The following is a 22486-nucleotide window of genomic DNA, read 5'->3' on the forward strand; positions in this document are numbered from 1 at the left end:
ATTTTTTTAAATACAAAAATAATAAAAGAAAAATCTTTATTTAAAATAATTAAGCAAACAATTAATTAAAAATATACATATTTTTTTATATAAAATGTGAGAAGTAAAATAAAAAAATAGCAAAAAATCTATATTTAGCCACCTTTAAATAATGAAGCAAACAATTAAAAATATTTTTATGCAAAAAATGTATTAAAATAAGTTGCTAAAAAAAAATTTCCACACTTAAATAATGAAGCAAACAATTGATTTAAAAAAGTGTTTTCTATAGAAAAATAAAGAAAATTAAATAATGTATTTTAATTTGAATCAACCTATTTTGAAAAGAAATGAAAAGAAAATTAAAATAAAAGCAAGATAACGCTCAATATTTAGTCACCTTTAAAATAATTAAGCAAACAATTAATGAATGTATCTTTATTAAAGTAAAATTAAGGAAATAAAATTAAAATAAGTTGCAAAAAAATCTATATTTAGCCACCTTTAAAACAATTAAGCAAACGATTAATTAAAGTTTTTTCTAATAAAAAAAAATTTAATTAAAATGAGGTTTTTTCAAATTAAATTATTTTATTATTAAATTATTTTTTAATAAAAGATAAAAATCTATATTTAAAACAATTAAGCAAGCAATGAATTAAAAATGTATATTTCTATTTAAAAATAGGGTAAATAAAATTCAAAATTAAAATGATAAAAATCTATATTTAGCCACCTTTAAATAATGAAGCAAACAAATTAAAAAAACTTTAATAAAATTAAAAAAATAAATAAAACAAAAATATTAAATAAAAATATTTATTATTATTATTATTATTTTTATTATTATTATTTAGTATTAATAGTTAGATCACGTTTAAATGAAGCAAACAATTAATAAATGAATTTTTATTTTAAAAATGAAGAAAAAAATTTAAATAAATTTAAATAAAAAAGTAAAGTGTTTTCTTTTGAAAAATAAAGAACATTAAATGAAATGTATTTTAATTTAAATCAACCTTTTTTTTCAATTTTTATAAAAGAAAAGAAAATTGACATTAAAGAAATATAAAATCAACATTTAGTCAGCTTTAAATTAAGCAAACAATAAATGTATATTTATAAAATTAAAGAAAATAAAATAAAAATAAGTTGCAAAAAAAATCTATATTTAGACGCCTTTTAAACAATTAAGCAATTAATTAATTTTTTTATTTTCTATTGAAAAATTAGGATGTGTTTCCCAATTTAATTGTTTTATTTAAAAAAAAGAAAAAAAAATTAAAGAAAGATAATCAATATTCAGTCTCTTTTAAAATGCTTTAGCAAACAATTAAATAAAAATATATTTTTACAAAAAATTTTTTTATTAAAAATTGCAAAAAAACAAATCAATATTTAGCCACCTTTAAAACTATATAAGCTAACCATTGATTTTAAAAAAATATTTTTTATAAAAAAAATAAAGGAATTCAAATAAAGTTTTCAAGATAAAACTGTTTTTATTAACTTTAAAAAATAAAATTAAAATAAAAGAAAGATAAAAATATACATTAAGCCAGCTTTTAAAATAACTAAGCAAACAATAAATCGTTTTTATAAAAACAAAATAAAGAAAATAAAATTTAAATAGAAGTTAGCAAAAAGAATCAATATTTAGCCATCTTTAAAATTAGCAAAAAAAAAATACAATTTTTACTTCAAATTTTTTTTAGTGGCAAAAACAAAGTAATTAAAAATCTTCAGCTTTTTTTAAGGATTTATTTTTAAAGCAGCTCTTAATTGATATTTTGTGCAAACAGGCGCACACATGAAAATTTCAAAATGTTTGTTAGGAAAGAAAACTCTTAAAAATATTAGAATCGTGCTTTCATCTTATTAGGCTTAATTAATAAAAGATGACAGAAAACTCATCTTTGCTCAGTCCTGATATCAGCAGTGCTGCTGCTGCCATTTGTTTACACCTCTGCTTCTGCATTTAGCCCCATATCTGCCTGTGTGAAGTGCATCAGATTGCCCAAAACCCTGAAGCTGAAGGAGTGAGCGAGTGTGTGTGTGTATGATGGAGAGATGAATAGCAGCATATGTTGAGTCTGGAAAGGCTGCGTGTGTAAATGTGGAAACAAAACAGGATCCGGCTGACAGAACAGCAGAGCGAGGCCGAGGCTGACTGATGCTGTGCGTCTGCTCTTTGTGTCTGGAGCAGTAGACTGTGAAATACTCCACGTGTGTGTGTGTGCGTGTGTGCGTGTGTGTGTGTGTGTGTGTGTGCGTGCATGTGTGTGTGTGCGTGCGTGTGCGTGCATGTGTGTGTGTGACACCCATGGACAACAGCTGTTTGAACAAAGAGCTCACAGACACGCCCACACACTGGCATCATCACATCAGCATGATGTATCGGCAAACAACATAAGAGAAGATCACTTAAAGGGGACCTATTATGCCCCTTTTTACAAAATAAGTGTCTGATGTCATTAGTGTGTGTGTGTTTTAAATTAAGTTTCAGCTCAGAATACCACACAAATAATGTTTTCTAACTCTGAAACTGACCCTTTCAGGCTTTGATCCTAATTGTGGCGTTTCTGTAACTGTCACTGTAAATTCAAATGAGATTGTGTGTTTTTTTTAAAGAGGGCGGAGCTACAAACATAAATATTTAAATATAATGTGACAATCTCAATTTAAACATGAAGAAAGGGCGGAGCATATAGTAGCTCCTCCCCTTAAAACAGCCAATAGCATTTAGTTTTCTCATAGCTTTGCCAATGAGAGTCAAACTGAAGTATACAGTGACATTAGTGAACTGCAAGCTTTGGATGTTTAAATCTTCTAAATGTGAATTTTGTCGCTGTGTTGGAGAACACTAGCTTATAGATATATTCTCCAAGATTAATTTACTGATTCTAACATCTATTTTAATTTCACAGGACCTTTAAATATGGAGCATTATTGGTGTGTTGTGCTGTATAATGTTGTGTAGAGGATCTATAGCTATAACAGTGAACACACACACACATACACACACACACTAGGATGTTCAAAGTCTTCTGTGTACTTTGTTCTGGTGTAATATAAAGACACATTCAGCGTCTGCTATCAGTCTGAGCAAACACTTTCACACATGAGAACAATCTCTAATACACCACACACTCTTTAAACAAACTATTAAAGTCAAGCCATTTACTTTTACAGCACTATACAGTATATGCTCACTGGCCGCTTTATTAGGTACACCTGTCCAACTGCTCGTTAACCCTAATTTCTAATCAGCCAATCACATGGCAGCAACTCAATGCATTTAGACATGGTCAAGAGGATCTGCTGCAGTTCAAAGTGAGCATCAGAATGGGGAAGAAAGGTGATTCAAGTGACTGAACGTGGCATGGTTGTTGATGCCAGACCAGCTGCTCAGAGTATTTCAGAAACTGCTGATCTAGTGGGATTTTCACGCACAACCATGTCTAGGGTTTACAAAGAATGGTCTGAAAAAGAGGAAATATCCAGTGAGCGGCAGTTCTGTGGGCGCAAATGCCTTGTTGATGCCAGAGGTAAGAGGAGAATGGCCAGACTGGTTCCAGCTGATAGAAAGGCAACAGTAACTCAAATAAGCACTCGTTACAACCGAGCTCTGCAGAAGAGAATCTCTGAACACACAACACGTCCAACCTTGAGGCGGATGGGCTACAGCAGCAGAAGAACACACCGGGTGCCACTCCTGTCAGCTAAGAACAGGAAACTGAGGGTACAATTCACACAGGCTAGAAATGTTACCTGGTCTGATGAGTCTCGATTTCTGCTGCCACATTCAGATGGTCGGGTCAGAATTTGATGTAAACAACATGAAAGCATGGATCCATCCTGCCTTAAGTCAACAGTTCAGGCTGGTGGTGGTGTAATGGTGTGGGGGAGATTTTCTTAGCACACTTGGGTCTATTAGTACGAACTGAGCGTAATTTGTGTCAACGCCACAGCCTACCCAAGTTTGGTTGCTGACCATGTTCATCCCTTTATGACCACAGTGTACTCATCTTCTGATGGCTACTTCCCTTACAAAAGGGGGTCCAGCGCAGTACTATTAAGGTGTACCTAATAAAGAGGCTTGTGAGTCTAGTGAATTAAAAAATGAAGTCAACTATTGCCTTTAAAAAGCTACAGGTTTACGTTTTTTTTAACAGTGAATGCAATTTGCCTAAAACAATTACATATTGAGAATATTTTTCTCTGTCAGACACAATGACAGCAGAAGCTGTGCTAACACTGTGCTAAAAAAAAAAAAAAAAAGTTTCCTGTTCTGAGCTGACAGGAGTGGCACCCAGTGTGGTCTTCAACTGCTGTAGCCCATCTGCCTCAAGGTTGGACGTGTTGTGTGTTCAGAGATGCTCTTCTGCAGGTTTTGGTGAGCCTGTGTGAATTGTACCCTCAGTTTCCTGTTCTTAGCTGACAGGAGCGGCACCCGGTGTGGTCTTCTGCTGCTGTAGCCCATCCACTGACTGGATATTTCCTCTTTTACCCTTAGAGATGGTTGTGCGTGAAAATCCCAGTAGATCAGCAGTTTCTGAAATACTCAGACCAGCCTGTCTGGCACCAACAACCATGACACGTTCAGTCACTTAAATCCCCTTTCTTCCCCATTCTGATGCTCGCTTTGAACTGTCTCAACCATGTCTATGTGCCTAAATGCATTGAGCTGCTGCCATGGGATTGGCTGATCAGAAATTTACGTTTACAACAGTTGGACAGGTGTACCTAATAAAGTGGCCAGTGAGTGTACAGTATGTGCATAAATATAAAAAATTAAGTCGGCTTTTAACTTTTAAGACTTTAAGCAAAAAGTAAAATAACATGTATTTTTCAGTAACACTACTAGAAGGGAAGTTCATAAAGCTGTGTTCACACCAGATGCAGAACCGCGGATAAATCACGCCATTTAAGTAAATACTCGTGTGAACATTTGAGTTTGCTCGCTTCATTCGTGTGTCAAACCCCGCTTCATTCACACATCAAATTCACGTCAGAACAGACGCGGATTGGCATTATAGGCAGGGCTTCTGTCTGCCCAATGATTCTAGCTTTGTTACTAAATGGTGAACATGCATTTTATGAAGAAAATAACTGTTTATGTGCTTTATGAAGGCTGAAAAACAGCGTTGATACGTTTAGGGTTGTGTCTGAGTCCACTCAATTCTTTTCAGAGGTGCATCCAGCTCTATGAGCTCATAAACTCCTCCAGAAACTGAACCTAGTTGATGGAGGCTTTCAGCGGGGCTTCTAACTGATTCAGTTTGAACTTTTTGTTGGTGTCGGCTGAAGGATTTCCCCCAGGACACCTACAACAGGCGATACGTCACAATCACGCCCCCACAAGAGCAAGCTCCTGATTGGTTAACGCAGCGCGAATGACCACTGAAGTTCAGATTTTAAACACGAGCGGTTTGCGCGCTAATAGCAAAACGCTCCATTTGCGCATATCGCGCTATTCACACCTAGCCATTCGCGCTATTCACTCCACACCATTCGCAGCACGCCATTCGCGCGTTTGCATTGACTTAACATGTAAATCACTCCCGCTTGATCCCGTTCCGCGTCTGCTGTGACGCAGCATTAGACTAAAACTACTCATTTAGTGTCATTCGCTCACTTATGTCATTTTAAATGCAAAAATGTTTTATTTTTATATATATATATACATCGTATATCCAATGTCCATCGGGAGGGTGCTATCGCAATTCGACCTGTCAGACAAACGCCGCTCACTTTAACGTTAATTTTGCAGAATTACTGTTCTCATCACTGGGTGACAAGCTGTTATAATACGCTGGAAGCATTATTTAAATAATATGTAATCAATATAACTTCTCTCTAAGACAGCAACAAACTCTGTACCGCATCGGATGTCATTCCCTCGCTGTAAATGCTAGCGCTCACGTTTTTTATTTTCTGAAACCTTGATGTGCGCACATCCTGATTATTTAAAAACCGATAATTCGCCCACAGTATATGTCAGTGACCACACTATACCTACACACAGTTCTATCCAAATAGCTTTAAAAAAGTTGATTTTCATCATAGGTGCCCTTTAAATTTCATTCTGTATGGTCTTACAGTCTTAAATATATCTCTTAGAAGTGTGCAGATACCCTGAATAAACTGACTTTGACGTGTTCTGGAATGTGAATAGTGAATATCGTGTTTGATTGTTTTCTTGTTGAATTCTCCTGTAGTGTGTTTTATTGTGGGGATTTCTGCGTCTCAGACTGCTGTGGTCCATTAGTCAAGAGCCCGAGGCTCAGTCTGTGCGCTGTCAGACACATTCACTCATTTACACTTGACATGATGATATCCGGAGGGAGAAAATCCTGCGTGAAATGAGACACATTCAATAGGACCAGAACCGTCTGAGTGGCTAATGGAAAAGCCCTAATGAGAGCCCAATTAATCTTATTTCTGGCTGCAATGATTTCAGCCCAAATGTGCTCATTTCCCAGCAGTGTGTTCAAGACTGCTCATTAGATTAAAGCCGCTGTAAACACCTATTTCGAGAATTGCTTTGTTTGCAATCATTTATATTGATTGTGATCTGATTTGTAATTTAACGATGGGATTTTATCTCCGCTTTCTGTGCGTGTATAAGGACCGATAAGCGGTATTATATTAAATCATTGAAATTGATGTCAATAACGATGAAAAGCTCTTGACTTTTTTACTCTATATTGATCTAAAAGCGGGACATTTGGAGGCGCAGTAGGTAGTGCTGTCGCCTCACAGCAAGAAGGTTCAAGCCTCGGCTGAGTCAGTTGGCATTTCTGTGTGGAGTTTGCATGTTCTCCCTACGTTCACGTGGGTTTCCACGTGCTCTGGTTTCCCCCACAGTCAAAACATGCGCTATAAGTGAATTGGGTAAACTAAAATTTATAAGTAATTATGAGTAGGGTGGGAAGTTTCGGGAGTCTCCTGGATGCCCACAAACGAGTGATGATCTCCTGGTAATCTCGCGCCTCCCTCCCGGTCCTCAAATATGTTGCACACCCTTCTCACCCCTCCCCACCGCATCTCTCCTCGCTCTTCAGACACGTTGCGCGTACCGTGTCAAACACCACCTAACCACCACCCCCCGACAGCTGAGCGGGACTCTGCAAAATAAACCCTGAAACTCTGACCAATGCGAGGAGAGTTTACTCGCACGTGACTTGTTTTAGCTCTTTTGTCCGTTTAGAAACGTTGCCATGTGAAAGCGAACCGCACCAAGAACAAAGCAACAATGTAACAATTGTAATCCCTGTTTCGGAACAACTGAATCAATTCACAGGTGTGAAAGCACCCTAATGCTGTGTTCACACCAGACGCGGAACGCGCGGATAAATCGCAATATTCGCACGTAAATTGCCGCGTGAACATTTGAGTTTACTCGCTTCATTCGGGCGTGAAATCCGCTTCATTCCCGTGTCAAATTCACTTCAGAACAGACGCGGATTCGCGTGATGGGCAGGGCTTCTGTCTGCCCGGTGACTCTAGCTTCATAGCTAAATGGTGAACATGCATTTTATGAAGAAAATAACAGTGTTAATGTGCTTTATGGAGACTGAAAAACAGCGTTGATACGTTTAGGGTCCTGTCTGAGTCCACTGCATCCTTTCAGAGGAGCATCCAGCTCTGAGCTCATAAACTCCTCCAGAAACTGAACCTGGATTACGGAGACTTTCAGCAGTGCTTCTGACAGAATCAAGCCCAGTTTGATGACTTGCTGTCGGTGTCGCCTGGAGGATTTGCCCCGGGACACCATCAACAGGTTCTACGTCACAATCACGCCCCCACAAGAGCAAGCTTCTGATTGGTTAACGCGGCACGAATGTCCGCTGAAGTTCAGATTTTCGAACTCGAGAGATTCGGCAAACGCGCAAATGCTCAATTCGCCTCGCGCTATTCGCACCGCGCCATTCGCGCAATTCTCGTCATTCGCAACGCGCCATTCGCGTCATTCGCTCCGCGCCATTCGCGCCGCAGGATGTCTATTCGCGCGTTTGCATTGACTTAACATGTAAATCACTCGCGCTTGACGCGTGTTCCGTGTTTGGTGTGAACGCAGCATAAAAGTACTGTGTGTGTGTGTGTTTGTGTGTGTTGTGGAGTCAGCAGAGGTCAGAGATCTCCAATCCTCATTAAAGCTGTCCAGCTCAATCTACTGATAATCAAAAACTCTCACGCTCATCTGCTGATGTGCTTTCTCACACTCTTCTGTGTTTCCCTCAGCTGTCATCTTGAGTGTGCATGTGTGTGTGAGTCATACTGTCATTACAATCAACAGCTGATATCACAGCACACACACGCACTTCTGTCACACATGAACACCTTTTGTTTACATTCTTTGTGGCTGATATGCAGAAGTCCACCTATGCTGCATTTGTTTTGATTATAAACTGAATTTACAGCATCATCATTACTCGAGTCTTCAGTGTCACGCCATCTTTCAGAAGATATTATAAGATCAACATTTCATCATCAAGAAATATTTCTGATTGATTAATGTTGAAAATAGTTTTGTTTCTTCATATGTCGGTGCACTGTAAATATCTGTTCTTTTAACAAGTGTTTTCAGTTTATTTACTGGTTGTGAATTGCATTATGGGATTTTGATCTTTGCTCTGTCCACTTTTGATGTTGAAAATTTAACTCTACAGTTTAACAAAGTAACTTTTATTAACGTTTTAGTAATTTTTAATAATATAATGTATGAGAGATAATGTTGTAAAATTGCTGAAAATGCACTGTCAGTGTTATTACAAGCTTGACGTGTAGCCCTACGCCGTGGCCGTCGGCGTTGCTGACGTGTACCTCTCAAAAAATTTAACTACACGTCACAACCACTTATCGCAAGCTCTGTGATTGGTCGGCTTGGGAGCGCTGACAAGTCAGGGCGGGACCGAGAGCCACACGAGCAGCACGAGCCCAATGGAGCGATTGTTTACAAGTGTGGAGTCCCGTGAAGGAGCTCCGGATGGAAAGTTTTGTTTTGTGTTTACCTCATAGTTAAAGTTGTTGCACATTCACCGGTTTCTGCCTCAAAATGAGAATGTTTGAGCCACTTGTACATTCAAGAAGCGTTCAGAAGAAACAAAACACCAGCGGAGAAACTCGACAGAGAGGAACATTTACACCTCACTGCCAACTAGCGTTTCGAAAGTGTTAATGCAGACCAACAGAGACAGCGCGCAGAAGTATAAATGCACAGCTGCGCGCGTTGCATGCGCTGTGGGTTACGCCGGTCACTTGACGCAGAAGTATAAACCAGGCTTAAGATGTATGAAAAAATAATCTGATTTTCTACAAGTGAAGCATGAGCCTTCATTGCCTTGCATCTTATAAATGCAACCAAGCCTTAAAATTACTTTCTAGACCGCCCCCTAAAACAGGGGTTTTAAACTTTTAGGACACGCGCCCCTTCTAAGTTTGTCTAATTTCACTCGCGCCCCCCCCCAAGCACCCCTCCCTAGAGCCAAAATTACAATGCATATGCAGACATCATTCACATATTACTTGTTGCGTTTAAAGTGCTTAGCGTTAATTACGTTGAAACATAAATATACAGCTTACCTGGTTCAGTGTGATGGCTGAGACTGTTTCTGTGAGGACAACAAGCTAATCTGTGGTCGGATTCCTGAAACGACTAATTGTAAATCATCACCTACTTGCTTTCAATGTACGTACATACGAAAAATGCTGCTCCACGAAGCCAAGTTCGCAGAGCCCTGACAGTGTGGAGTCGAAGATTGAGTATGTTTACATGGGCAACAATACAATTTTAATATGATTAAGACAATACTCTTGATTAAGAGTCTACCATGTAAATGGCACTTTTTTATTTTTTTATTTACTTTATTACCTTAATGCGACTAAAGTCATAACTGAACTAAGAAGAAATGGAATTAAGACATGTGCAGTATGCAGATATTAGTGGCATTATTGAAGTAAACACCCCAAGCAAACTATTACCGTTATGTTGGACTTTTCAACATATTTTCCGACAAGATCCACCCACGTGGCTGTCAGTAACGGACCGCACACACACACATCGCAAAATGCGGAAGTTTTTTTTTTTTTTTTCTTTCCATTCGACGTGCGGTATCAATAAAAACAACACTCTTCCACCAGTCCTTCATATTCGCATCAAATATCCCGGTTTGTCATGGGGGCATGAATGAAATGTTCATGAGTAAAAGTTAAACTGCGGAACTGCAGGTAAAGTCAAGAAATTGAAGATGAAACGCCAAGAATTACATTAGGAGACTTGTGAATTCACGCAGGAAACGTAAATAGGTGACGCAACAATCAAAAAACACTTCACGTTATTCTATCATTGTCTTATTCAGATTAAGACAAATAACTATTACAGATGTCAATGTAAGCGTAGTCAATAGCGTCTTCAAAGTAATTGAAATATCCAGAAGGGCACTTTTTTTGTCAGACGGCTCAATGCTTTGACTTTCATTCATTCACTAGTTTTAAAAAGCACTCGGTCCATTGTTTTTGTGTATGTTTCACTGGAAAGCATAAACTCTACAGGTGCCTGATAGTTAGCTGTGGAGCTAATGATAATCATATTACTCCCTCTAGTGAACGCATAAAAATCGTCATCATATTTTACTCTAGTGCGCGCCTCAATGTCTCGCCCCCCCCTTAATAGGTGCTGGTGCCCCCTGGTGGGGTGCGCCCCACAGTTTGAAAACGCTGCCTTAAAGTATTTATAACTATATTAAAAGTTATCTTGTTTAAAAAAAAATGTATGAAGACTCCTCTATCCTCTATCCAATATATAAATATTGGACATATTTATTCTTTTTCAAATATTTCCCATGTGATGATTAACAGAGCAAGGACGTTTTTTACAGTATTTCCTATTATATTTCCACTTGTGGAGAAATAAAGTCTTATTTCTTTTAGTTTGGTGGCTCAGTGGTTAGCACTGTTGCCTCACAGCAAGAAAGTGGCTGATTTGAGTCTGTTACGGTCCCTAACTTAAATAAGACTCGTGACCAAAAGACAACGTAACATAATAAACAACGGCCAAAGTGCTCCAGCTAAATTATTTATTAACATAACCAACAAAACAATCCAAATTGACAAGAGATGGGGAGCCCAACAACATAATAAAGACCAACCAAACAAACCTAAAGCAGGTTGGAGCTCCCCACTCCAAACAAATATCAAAAATAAAGCATGAAGGAGAACACAACAATAAAGCCGTCAAAGACTGTGGTGACGTGGAGGAATGAGGGGCCGTAGAAGTCTGCTTCCGTTCGTTTTAAAGGCCTGACGCCACCAGATTAACCAATAGAAAACTGAAAAGGGAAATGGACAAAGAAGATCAATTGAAAGTAATTATAAAGGGCAGAATTAAACGCCACACGCAACAGAGTCCCAGCTGGGTCAGTTGGCATTTCTGTGTGGAGTTTGCATGTTCTCCCCGTGTTGGCGTGAGTTTCCTCTGGGTGCTCCGGTTTCCCTGACAGTCCAAACACATGTGCTATTGGGGAATTGGGTAAACTAAATTGTCCGTATTGTATAAGTGTGTGAACAAATATGTATGGGTGTTTCCCAATACTGGGTTGCAGCTGGAAGGGCATCAGCTGTGTAAAACACATGCTTGATAAGTTGGCGGTTCATAAATAAAGGGACTAAGCTGAAGGAAAATGAACGAATAAACATGATGAATATTCGCACAAAGGATTCATTGACAGATCACGGGTGGTACAGAGAACAATTGCTAAACCAGTCAAATGATCTTAAATACCAGCAGCTCTGCTTTTGAAGGCGTAAGACCGTTGCGTGTTATTATGGATGTGTGCTGGTAAGATGCTGCTGCTCCAGTTGTAAATCCTCTTTGCTTGGACACGATTCAAGTAGTGACTTAAAACCAGATTATACTCTCTCTCTCTCTCTTTCTCTCTCTTTCTATTTTACCTTGAGACTTCATTAGGTAATGTGAAGCTCAGTGGAAGGCATAAGTATAAAGTGTGAAGGACTCGAGGGCCTGTGCTTCATTTTAGTGAAGCATTTTTTTGTGGGATTATTTGTCCTTTAAGTCGTGCACGAACTGAAGACTTGCACAGTTACATTACTTTTCTCCTTTGTGTTGTCAAGTTGTTCTGTTCAGTTTGTACATGTAAGTTACTTTGTCGAGAACTTCATCTCATCATTTCATTTCTGAAGCGAGGAAAGCTGATTTAAATGCCTAAGAACAAGCTTAATACAGATTAAAACATTTCTCCAAGTCATCAAAACAATTTGAAATGTTTTAGTTAGAGGTGTGAACCTACACTAGTCTCACGGTTCGGTTCGGTTACGATTATCATGCCATCGATTCGGTTTAATTCGATATTTCGGTGCATCACGGTGCATTGACGATGCTTTCCATACACAGTTTTATATTTTCTTCACAGCAGCAGTTCTTGTATTAAAATGTTTGAATATATATTTATATATTATTTGTAATACAATTTTGTCGTTTAATACAAACAGTCAGATATATAAACTGTAACTTTAAACAAAACGAGCATTAAGCAAATAATATAAACAAATATAAACATCCAGCTCAATTTCTGATCCTTGTCTAGTTCTCTTACACCTCTTTGATTGGTCACACCCTCAACAAAAACGGTTGCGATTGGCTCCTGCGCGCTGCGCTCCTCAGATAAGTGACACTGATAAGCGGCAGGGGCGATCTCACAGCTGATGCATGATAGACACGGTGGCGAAAACCCTGCAGACACGTGCTCGTTTCTGTATCCAAACGTAATGCTGTAAAACAGCCGAGAGGAGAAGAAAAGCCACGCCAGCAGGTCAAATGGGCCACTGTGTGTGTGTGTGTGTGTGTGTGTGTGTGTGTGTGTGTGTGTGTGTGTGTGTGTGTGTGTGTGTGTGTGTGTGTGTGTGTGTGTGTGTGTGTGTGTGTGTGAGAGACAGAGCGAAAGCGAGAGAGAGAGAGAGAGAGAGAGAAATGGAGTAGGCTACTTTCATTCTCTTGATCTCAGTGAAATAGGGGCTATTGTTGTATATGTCAGTGAAAGACTGATCCAGCAAACACACACAGTGAAATTGTGCACAGTTTATGAGTATTAAGTAGTTAAAGCGTTGTAAATACTCGCGATCGCCTCCCTCGCGATAGAGCGCATATGAGGTAAATGACGTCAGTAAAACCGGTTATGATTATTACTGAACCGACACCGAATTGTCCGCGTCTGCATCGCGATGCACCGAAGAAACGATTAATTTTGACACCCCTAGTTTTAGTATTTTAACAATTCTGACGTTTTCACCCCCTGAAGTAGTTCTGAAGCAGTTTTTATTTTAAAACCATTTTAAGGTGAATATTATTAGCCCCCTTTTTAAAATATATTTGTTTTGGATTGTCTGCAGAGCAAACCACTGTTATACAATGACTTGCCTAATTACCCTAACTTTACCCTAATTAACCTAGTTAAGCCTTTAAATGTCACTTTAAGCTGAATACTAGAATCTTGAAAAATATGTGCTGTTGTCATGGCAAAGATAAAAGAAATCAGTTATTAGAAGAGTTAAAGAAACCATTATGCTTAGAAAAGTGAAGAAAATGTTAAAGGGTCACAAAACACCAAAACACATTTTTTGAGCTGTTGACAGTCGTATATGTGTCCCACACTGCTATAAACACTATTAGGACACCTATATTTCACTAAAAAGTGTAAATTGGTTGTTTTTGCGTTATTTCAAGCAAATTCGTACTTCCGGTTTGAAACGAATTTTTGAAGCTGCGTCACGGTCATGACATAATAGCCTGTATTCCAGCGTGCAGACTGGACGTCTGTGCCAGAGTGTGTCTTATTACGTCTTACAGTGTGATGCATTAATGCATGAGTAAGGCTTGGTTCAAACCAATCAGCGCACTCTATTGTGCAACTTCATTAATATTCATTAGTCACAGTGTTTAGACGACAGAGATGCCACGTTGTGTTGGCAAAACAAGCGTGAAGTGTTGCTTTTATAGTTTGCTGCAGTTGAGTTTTGTTTTCATTTTCTCTTTGTGAGAGCTCATCTGGAGTCACGTGTGGATTAACAGTGTACGCGACGCTCTAAGGAGGATTATTGTTTACCTGAGAGCTGTTCTCATCCGCAAACGCAGAGATCCGGATTCGCTTGTAGTCTCCTCTTAATAAAGACGCGGCTCTAGTTGCTGTTGATTGTCCTGTCTCTACAGATTTGGTTAGTGAGCGACCAGTGCTCTTTGTTTACTCGGTTCGTATTTTATTCGTATCGAGAAAACTATTGCACCGAGTGTAAACAAGTTAGCACTACAACCAAACTATAACCTCGTGTAGGATTTTGTGACCGGAATAACACACGCAGCTTTCTGACGCTACCTGCCATGAGCATCTAAGTTTCCGGGAAATGCTGAGTTTTTTTTTTCTCTCATTCGTCGTGCGGTATCAAAGTTTGCATGAAAATACACGCTTAGAGCAGTTCCTCGAATCAAATATCTCGGTTGTCGAGAGGGACATGAATGAATTCCCTGAATGAAAGAGCCAAACTGCAGTTAAAGTCCACCGTTTAATAATTTGGCAAATAATTCGACTACAGATGTCCATGTAAACACAGTCACATTGTCCGCTGTGTGTGTATGTTTTGACTCTGAAGTTCAGCGTGCCCAAATAGACACTCCCACACCAAGCCTCTTTTCTTCCTCCGACACTCCCCCCTAAACAGAGCTGGACACGCCCACTTTTCTGACTTTTTCCAAAGTAGAGGTGTGAAAACACCCTGCCGAAACGAGGGGGTTTCATGGCCCTTTAAGAAAATCTTTTCATCAAACTGAAATTGGGGTAAAAATATACAGGGGGGCTAATAATTCTGATTCCAGATGTATAACGACTCTAAACATTGTTCTAAATAATTATTCTAACTATATAGTCATTCTTAAAGATTGTTGTTGTTATTAGGGTTTGTGTCACTAAATTCCTCTTTGCCCTGCCCACAGCTCCCTCGCTCCTCCCCCACACTGGGCTGGTTGCTATGGAGAGCTCATCGGTGGCGTCAGCGTCGTCGGAGGCGGGTAGCACACGCTCGCAGGAGATCGAGGAGCTGGAGCGCTTCATCGACAGCTACGTGTTGGAGTACCAGGTGCAGGGACTGCTGAGCGACAAGAACGAAACAGACCCCGATGTGGACAAGACCCTGTCCCACACCTCACAGGTACCACGTTATATATACTGATACTGTATTATAGCCCATTTCCGCTGAGTGTTATGGTACGGTTTGGTATGCTTTTGTGGCTGTTTCCACTGTCAAAAGGTACCAAATTAGCGAATCGCACTGTAGCACTTTTTGGGTATTCTTTCGGAGGGGTATCGAGCACAGTGAAATGGTACCAAAAGGCGGAGCTAAACACGCAGCTGAAGGCTATTGGTTTACAGAGAAGCATCACTAGCTCGTACACAAGCAGGAGAATGAAAACAAAGGAAGCGCTATTTTTAAATACACAGCAGAGACATTACACCATAATGATATATACATTTAATAACAAGCCATGGTCAACCCGAGCTTAAACGAACCTTGTCGTGTCTTGATGAACAACCACAAAGCCAAGAAGAGCAGAATCTACCATTCTCGTGTACGCTCGCAGCATGTTTATATTTGAAATAACAAACTTCTTGAGCCGATTAAAATCATGTGCTCGTGATTATTGAAGCGCTTCTGACATCTGATCCTTTCAGAAATGGACAAATGACGCGTGACGAGAGTGACATGTAAAAAAAACAAAGAAGAAAATGATTCTTTCAGCAGCCTGAAACATGATCAAACCGCCATATTTAACTATCATCATCACCTATTATGAACTCAGAATGAAGGAGTTACTTTCTTACAGTTTACATGTGCTGGTCAAGATTAAAGATACAGATGAGTGGTTTGCTCTGACTGTGGGCTATACTATGGCCCAATCCCAATTCTACCCCTTAGCCCTTACCCCTTACCGCTACCCCTCGTTTTGTGCGTGCAGGCTAAGGGGTAGGGGTGTCCCTATTCTCTTTAGCTTGAAGGCGTAGGGCTAAGGGGAAGGGGTGAATAGCCCTTCGAACAAAGATTTTTCAGGACCACACTTGAAACCAAGGAATAAGAAAATTTCCCAGAATACACCTTCCACAGCGGCAGTATTGCTGAACCCGAAAGTAAGGCGATCCACAAATTAGTATTTTTTTGTCATTATTACGAATTTTTAACACAAACAAACATGTTTTAATATATTCATAACCGCGTTCGTGTTTCACTGTCATGGTTTAAAAAAAAACGCAAAAAAACGCTATATTTCGCGATCTATAATCCCTATTGATAACTTCTGTACAGCAGTCCCACAGCATTCTGACTCTCGAATACCCTGTCAGTAATGTCTAGTAGTTGTCAATGAGCTTTTACAGTGTCTGCTATAATGTTAATGTTGTTTTTGGTGTGTTTACATTGATGAATATGGCCACTGTGTAAATACTCAGTACCCTTACGATCTTATTGCCACATTAGATCGTTATGATGACATAATACATGCCTTCAGTGATCTCCTGAAGATGAATACCAAAAAATAACACAACTGGAATCACTACAGCAGTCGCCATCATCTGATCTCACAGGTAAAGCAGGAGATTGCGAGGACATATGATGGCGTGTGCAGGTGCTGTAGTGCTGTCCTAATTCTTAGGGGTAAATTTTGAAGCCCTTCCCCTTCACCCTCGGTTGTGGGGGCCAAGGGAAAGGGGTAAGGGTACAAAAATAGAATTGGGATTGGGCCTTTATGGTCTGTGTTGTTTTTGAACCCATATAAGGACTAAATGTCTGCTGTGTGTAGTTTTTCTGTAATTGGTAACATATCGGAGACTGTAAGGGTCTGTATGTGTTCATAAGTGTTGATTTATTTATTTCATATAATGCAGTTGCACTTGAGTGTGCACCAAAAGCAAAGCAAAAAAAGCGTGCCGAGGCCTCCTTGAAGAGAACCCTGGAGTGTTTCGTTTGTGGTGAGAACATCATCCGACATAAAAACAGACCCAACCGCAAAACGTACTGCACCTTTTTGGACTAATCCAGCTGCCATAGTCCGATGTGCTGTCCCATCTTATGGGATGTAGAGGAAAAATATTTGTTGACTTCGCTTTAACGACAGAGAGAGAGAGGGAGGGAAAAACATTACCTAATGGATCGTTGGTAATATTTCCGGAAGAAGACCATGCTGCAGTTTAGCTAAATTAATTCACACCTCCTCCTGAAGCGACGTGCAATGCACCTTCGCCATCTGCAATACATTAAAACATTGTTTTCCAGCCGCAGTTCATTCTCGAAATGTATAGTTTGTCTAAAGTGATTTATATAAACTATACAGTATACTGTTCGCAGGGATACAGTCAGCCAGCTTAGTCATAACTGCATAGTATAAAGCGACTTTTTGTGTCTGCCGGTTTGTTCACTTGCGGGAGTTCCATTGGCATTTTCCTGCACATTAATTCTGACCAATCGCAAAGCTGTTTAGGAAATACGCTCAATAACATCTGGCTATTGAGTGATGTGGATTTTGTCACATGACTGCATTTTGGTTCTTTTCAACTGGTTCAGACCAAAGCAATCAGTGTGGTGTGAAAAGGACCCAAAAACGGCAGAAAATGGTACAATGCATCATGTGTTGCCCTTGCTGACCAAACTAACTGAACCACAGATGTGAAAGCACTCTTAAAGGAGGGAATATGTATGATGTATGAATATAGTGAATGATTTTGGATCTAGCTTTAGCCCCACACCTCACATGTTAGAGTGCTTTCACACCTACACTTTTGTTTCGGAACCTGTCTCATTTGCCCAGTTAGCGTGGTTCGTTTGGCATATGCAAAACCACCAATCGCGCTCGGATCCGCACCAAAACAATCACTCCGAGATCGATTGAATGAGGTGGTCTTGGCTCGATTGAAACGAACTCTGGAGTGGATCGATTGCAGTGAGAAAGCAATACAATTCGAGCGCGGTTATATCACTGTGTTTTATGGATATGTAATAGGCATACGGCTAAATAAGGAAAAAATTAAGAGCAGGGTGGAAGGTCATTACAGAGATCCAAAGTCTCCCGGATGTTACGTTGTTCTCCTGAAACTGCACAGAGACTCCCAGGTGCCCGCAAACGAGTGATAATCTCCCGGAAATCACGCATCTCCCTGCTGGTCCTCAAATACGTTGCGCACCCTTCTCACCCCTCCCCACCGCATCTGTCCTCGCTCTTCAGACACGTTGCGCGCACCTTGTCAAACACCACCAAACCGCTACCACCCCCCACTGACAGCTGAGCGGGACTCTGCAAATTATCCCTGAAACTGACCAATGTGAGGAGAGTTTACTCGCACGTGACTAGTTTTAGCTCTTGTGGTCCAGTTAGAAACTTTGCCGTGTGAAAGTGAACCGCACCAAGAACAAAGAGCAACACAGGTTTGAAAGCACTTTTAAACTACAACAAAAAAAAAGTCCAACACCTGAAACTATTTACAGTAAGATTTCTGTTTCTCTCTCGCTCTCTCTTTCTCTCTGTTTGTGTGTGTGTGTCTGTACATGTGTCTTTTCCTTCAGTGGACAGAAGACTGCAGTGATAAGATTGACGGGAGCTGGTCATCTTCTCGGGGAAGGGGCTCATCCAAACCAGTGAGTTGTTTGTTAGGGTCTGAATGACTTTAGATTTTTGGTGGTTGATTTTCATGTTTTCAAAGTCGAGTCGATGTCGACTATTCGCTCATGACGTCATCAATAAAACACAAGATGCACATTTGAATTCATCTTTATTTCTGTAGTGTCAAAGCAGCTTAACGTGGAAGCTCTAGTAAAATGAGAATGTGTCAGTCCAGTTTTCAGAGTTGAAGTTCAGTTTAGTTTTGTTCAGTGTGGTTTAATTTTCACTGCTGAAAGTCCAAACACTGAAGAGTAATCCATCGATGTGCAGCTCCACAAGTCCCAAACCAAGCAAGCCAGTGGTGACAGTGGTGAAAAACAAACTTCCCCAATTAACGAAAGTGAAGGAAACAAATCCTCAAGAGAAACCAAGCTCAGTCGGGCATGACCATTTCTCCTCTGGCCAAACTTATTTAAATGTTTAGCAACACGCCACAATTTGCTATTCATTTACAGGAAACATATACACATGCTGTTTGACAGCTCATAACACGTTGCAAAAACAACGCAACATTACCAATGACAAATTTTTTTGACTATTTTGATACTTCAGCTCATCCATCGACATGATTTCTGCCAGAGTCCTGCATGATGTAATGAAGACCACAACTCCCATGATTCCACACTCAAGTCACCATCATCGCCAAACTACAAATTAGTTTGTTGTGAAAAGACGCCCTCTAGTGGCCACAATGTGAGTCATGCGAGTGACATTTTAATCCTGCCTTCATGTCAGAAAACTAGGGCCAGGCGGAATCTGCGGACGTTTTTTGCTATTTCTGCGGAGAATTTTGGTATTTTGGTTTCTGCAGAATTATTTTGGGAGTATGAGAACTAAAACCTTAACCAGTTAACTCCACGGACCCGGTACCGGGTTTATTTACACTTAAATACACAGTATTCTGGATACCCGAGCTGGGTATTGAACATTGGTTCATCTTCATATTTTTCATATCTTGCCGGTGCTCATTCGGTTCTAGCGTTCTTTTTACTGAATTATATTCACATTTTAAACAGTTGCCGAATGAATCGCGGTGTTTCAATGGCGTAGAAGTGAAAACAATACATTCATGATCAATAAGCAGCCCCAGATAGCACAGACAGCTGTCATCTCTTACCTTATGCTGTGCGCTTCAGGGCCATTCTCCTCTGTTTTTGAGGTGATGTTCATAAGTAATCCTTTTATATGTCTGATGTGGTCCAAACACAGTGAATTATGTTTGATCAAACAAAAGAATAGTGAAATATGAAAACAATGATCGCTCCCTGTGGCTTGTACAGCACCTCTCATCGGTTGGAATACAATAACTTTTGCATAGATTATGGTGGAGACCTTTTTCTTTTTTCCTATGATTACAGACATGTGCAGGAACCACCAAAATTAATTACAGCACACTAGACCACACAGAACCTAAAAGGTACACTTTCAAATTTGAGTTTATATAATAACAAATAAAAAAGCGCCTCTTTTTTTGTTGTTTTTTTTTTGTTTATTACAACACAGACCACATATACAGATATTTAAAACACTTTCAATAGTATTTTATAAAAATTCTAAGGGTTTTCTTTAAAATGATATCAAGTCTTTGCATTTACACCTCTGCATGTGGATTTGGGAAGCTTTTACATTTGTGTTGGCAAATTCCAGGCGGAAATCCCAAAATAGCAGCAGAGTTTAACTGGTTAATTTATGAAATAAAAGGTAATACATTTTTTACTTTATTTAATGTTTAAAATGCAAATCCAATTAGATTCACTTCATTTGGTAAACAAAGCAAGTCTCTCATATAATATCTCTACTAAAAGACAGAAAATATTTCTGTACACACTGCATTGTGCATAAATCAGATGAACATTTTCATATTAGTCAATAATATTACTGTGATTAATTAAAAAAACTCAATAACTATACATTTACACACATTTACTTAAGTAAATAAACAGAATTAATGATCGGCTGGAAATCAGAAGTGAAACGATGTCATAGATGTTGGCAGGATTTTTAATGAGATATTACTAGAGCGTGTGAATTGGATCAAATGATATGCATGGATAAACAATAAATTAAGCAATATTCCATTTATAATTAATTGTTTTGCATTTTGCATTCGTGGTGACTCGCATACGGTTCGTGCGATGCATTACTGATGTTCCCTCATTAGTGACACTGGAGCAGGCTAAAGCTGTCAGCCATAAGGGTAATCTGTGTGTATATTAAATATTAAAGCGGGCAGACGTGAGAAGGTCAGATGCTCTGCCTTCTGTGCGTGTGTGATGGGTGTGTGAGAGATCATTGTGAACAGCACAGTGACGGTATTGTAGTCTGAGGTCATGACCTCTGCATCGCTGTGATGATGTCACTCAATCCCTGCTCTGAACGTTTTCACTGATGTCATGTGATGTAGTTCTGCACATGCTCAGTAGCATCTGATGAACTCGTTTCGAATGAGCTGAAAGACTCATTTGCTTTACGTGTGCAATTGAGCATCCTGCTTTTCTCTTAAAGCTTGTAAACATTTGGTGGTGGGCGACAAGGCGGCGCAGTGGGTAAAACGATCTCCTCACAGCAAGAAGGTCGTTGGTTCAAGTCCCGGTTGGGCCGGTTGACATTTCAGTTTGCATGTTCTCCCTGTGTTGATGTGGGTTTACTCCGGGTGCTCCGGTTTTCCCCACAGTCCCAACACATGCGCCGTATTTGGGTAAGCTAAACTGACCATAGTGTATGTGAGTGAATGCAAGAGTGTATGGGTGTTTCCCAGTGATTGGTTGTGGCTGGAAGGTTTGTTACAGGCTGTTGTAGACTTTATCACCATAGTGAACTCTATGCCAAAGCTGAGTGGCCTTCTCTGTATGTAAGACGGTACACCCACTGGATGACTCTAGTCTACAAGGCTCTTCTAAGTCTGGTGCCTTTATACCCAAGTTCCCTTCTTTATAGGTCAAAAAGCCAGTGTGCCCTACATTCAAGTGAACCTTATAATTTGACTATTGCAAGGTTCAAACTTAAATGTGGATGCGAGCCTTTAGTTAATCTGAATCGGACATTCAAGCCGCGCTAACCAATCAGGAGCTTGCTCTTGTGGGGGCATGATTGTGACGTATGGCCTGTTGTGGCTGTGCCAGGGGAAATCCTTCAGCCGACACCGACAACAGTTCATCAAACTGGGCTTGGCTCAGTCAGAAGCACCGCTGAAAGCCCCCGTCATCCAGGTTCAGTTTCTGGAGGAGTTTATGAGCTCAGATGTACCTCTGAAAGGATGTAGTGGACTCAGACACGGCCCTAAACGTATCAACGCTGTTTTTCAGCCTTCCTAAAGCACATAAACACTGTTATTTTCTTCATAAAATCCATGTTAGCCATTTAGCTATGAAGCTAGAGTCACCGGGCAGACAGAACGCCTGCCCATCACGTGAATCCTTGTCTGTTCTGAAGTGAATTTGACACGCGAATGAAGCGAATTTGACGCGCGAATGAAGCGAGTAACCTCAAATGTTCACGTGGCTATTTAAATAGCGCGATTTATGCGCGCGCTCCGCATCTGGTGTGAACGTAGCATGACAGTAAATATGACATTTTTGTTAATTAGTAAATTAGTATTTATAATAGTCTCCAGAGGGAAACGGTAAAACTCTAGGCAAGGCAAGTTTATTTCGATAGCACATTTCATACACAGTGGCAATTCAAAGTGCTTACATAAACAGGAATAAATGTGTTACAACGTGTGACAAAATAATATAAAAAAGACATAATGCCATCTGCGGGATGTGGCACAGTGCTCATTCAGTAAAGGCA

General features: G+C 39.7%; 1 protein-coding gene across 12 annotated transcripts in view; it reads left to right on the forward strand.

Moving 5' to 3' along the window:
* The window catches only part of ctif (CBP80/20-dependent translation initiation factor), a 129957-nt gene that overhangs the window by 17964 nt on the left and 89507 nt on the right, over positions 1 to 22486 (forward strand). For all 12 annotated transcript variants that reach the window (XR_015519782.1, XR_015519781.1, XR_015519780.1 and 9 more), the window contains exons 2-3: positions 14984 to 15198; positions 18598 to 18669. Coding sequence is in view for 4 of the 12 variants with exons in the window: in XM_087300495.1 (XP_087156621.1) it covers positions 15019 to 15198; positions 18598 to 18669 (252 nt within the window). In the remaining 8 variants the exon portion in view is untranslated. The remainder of the gene's footprint in view (positions 1 to 14983; positions 15199 to 18597; positions 18670 to 22486) is intronic.

This window comes from Danio rerio, chromosome 21, assembly GCF_052040795.2.
Source record: "Danio rerio strain M-AB ecotype USA chromosome 21, GRCz13ab, whole genome shotgun sequence".
Classification (NCBI taxonomy): Eukaryota; Metazoa; Chordata; class Actinopteri; order Cypriniformes; family Danionidae; genus Danio; species Danio rerio.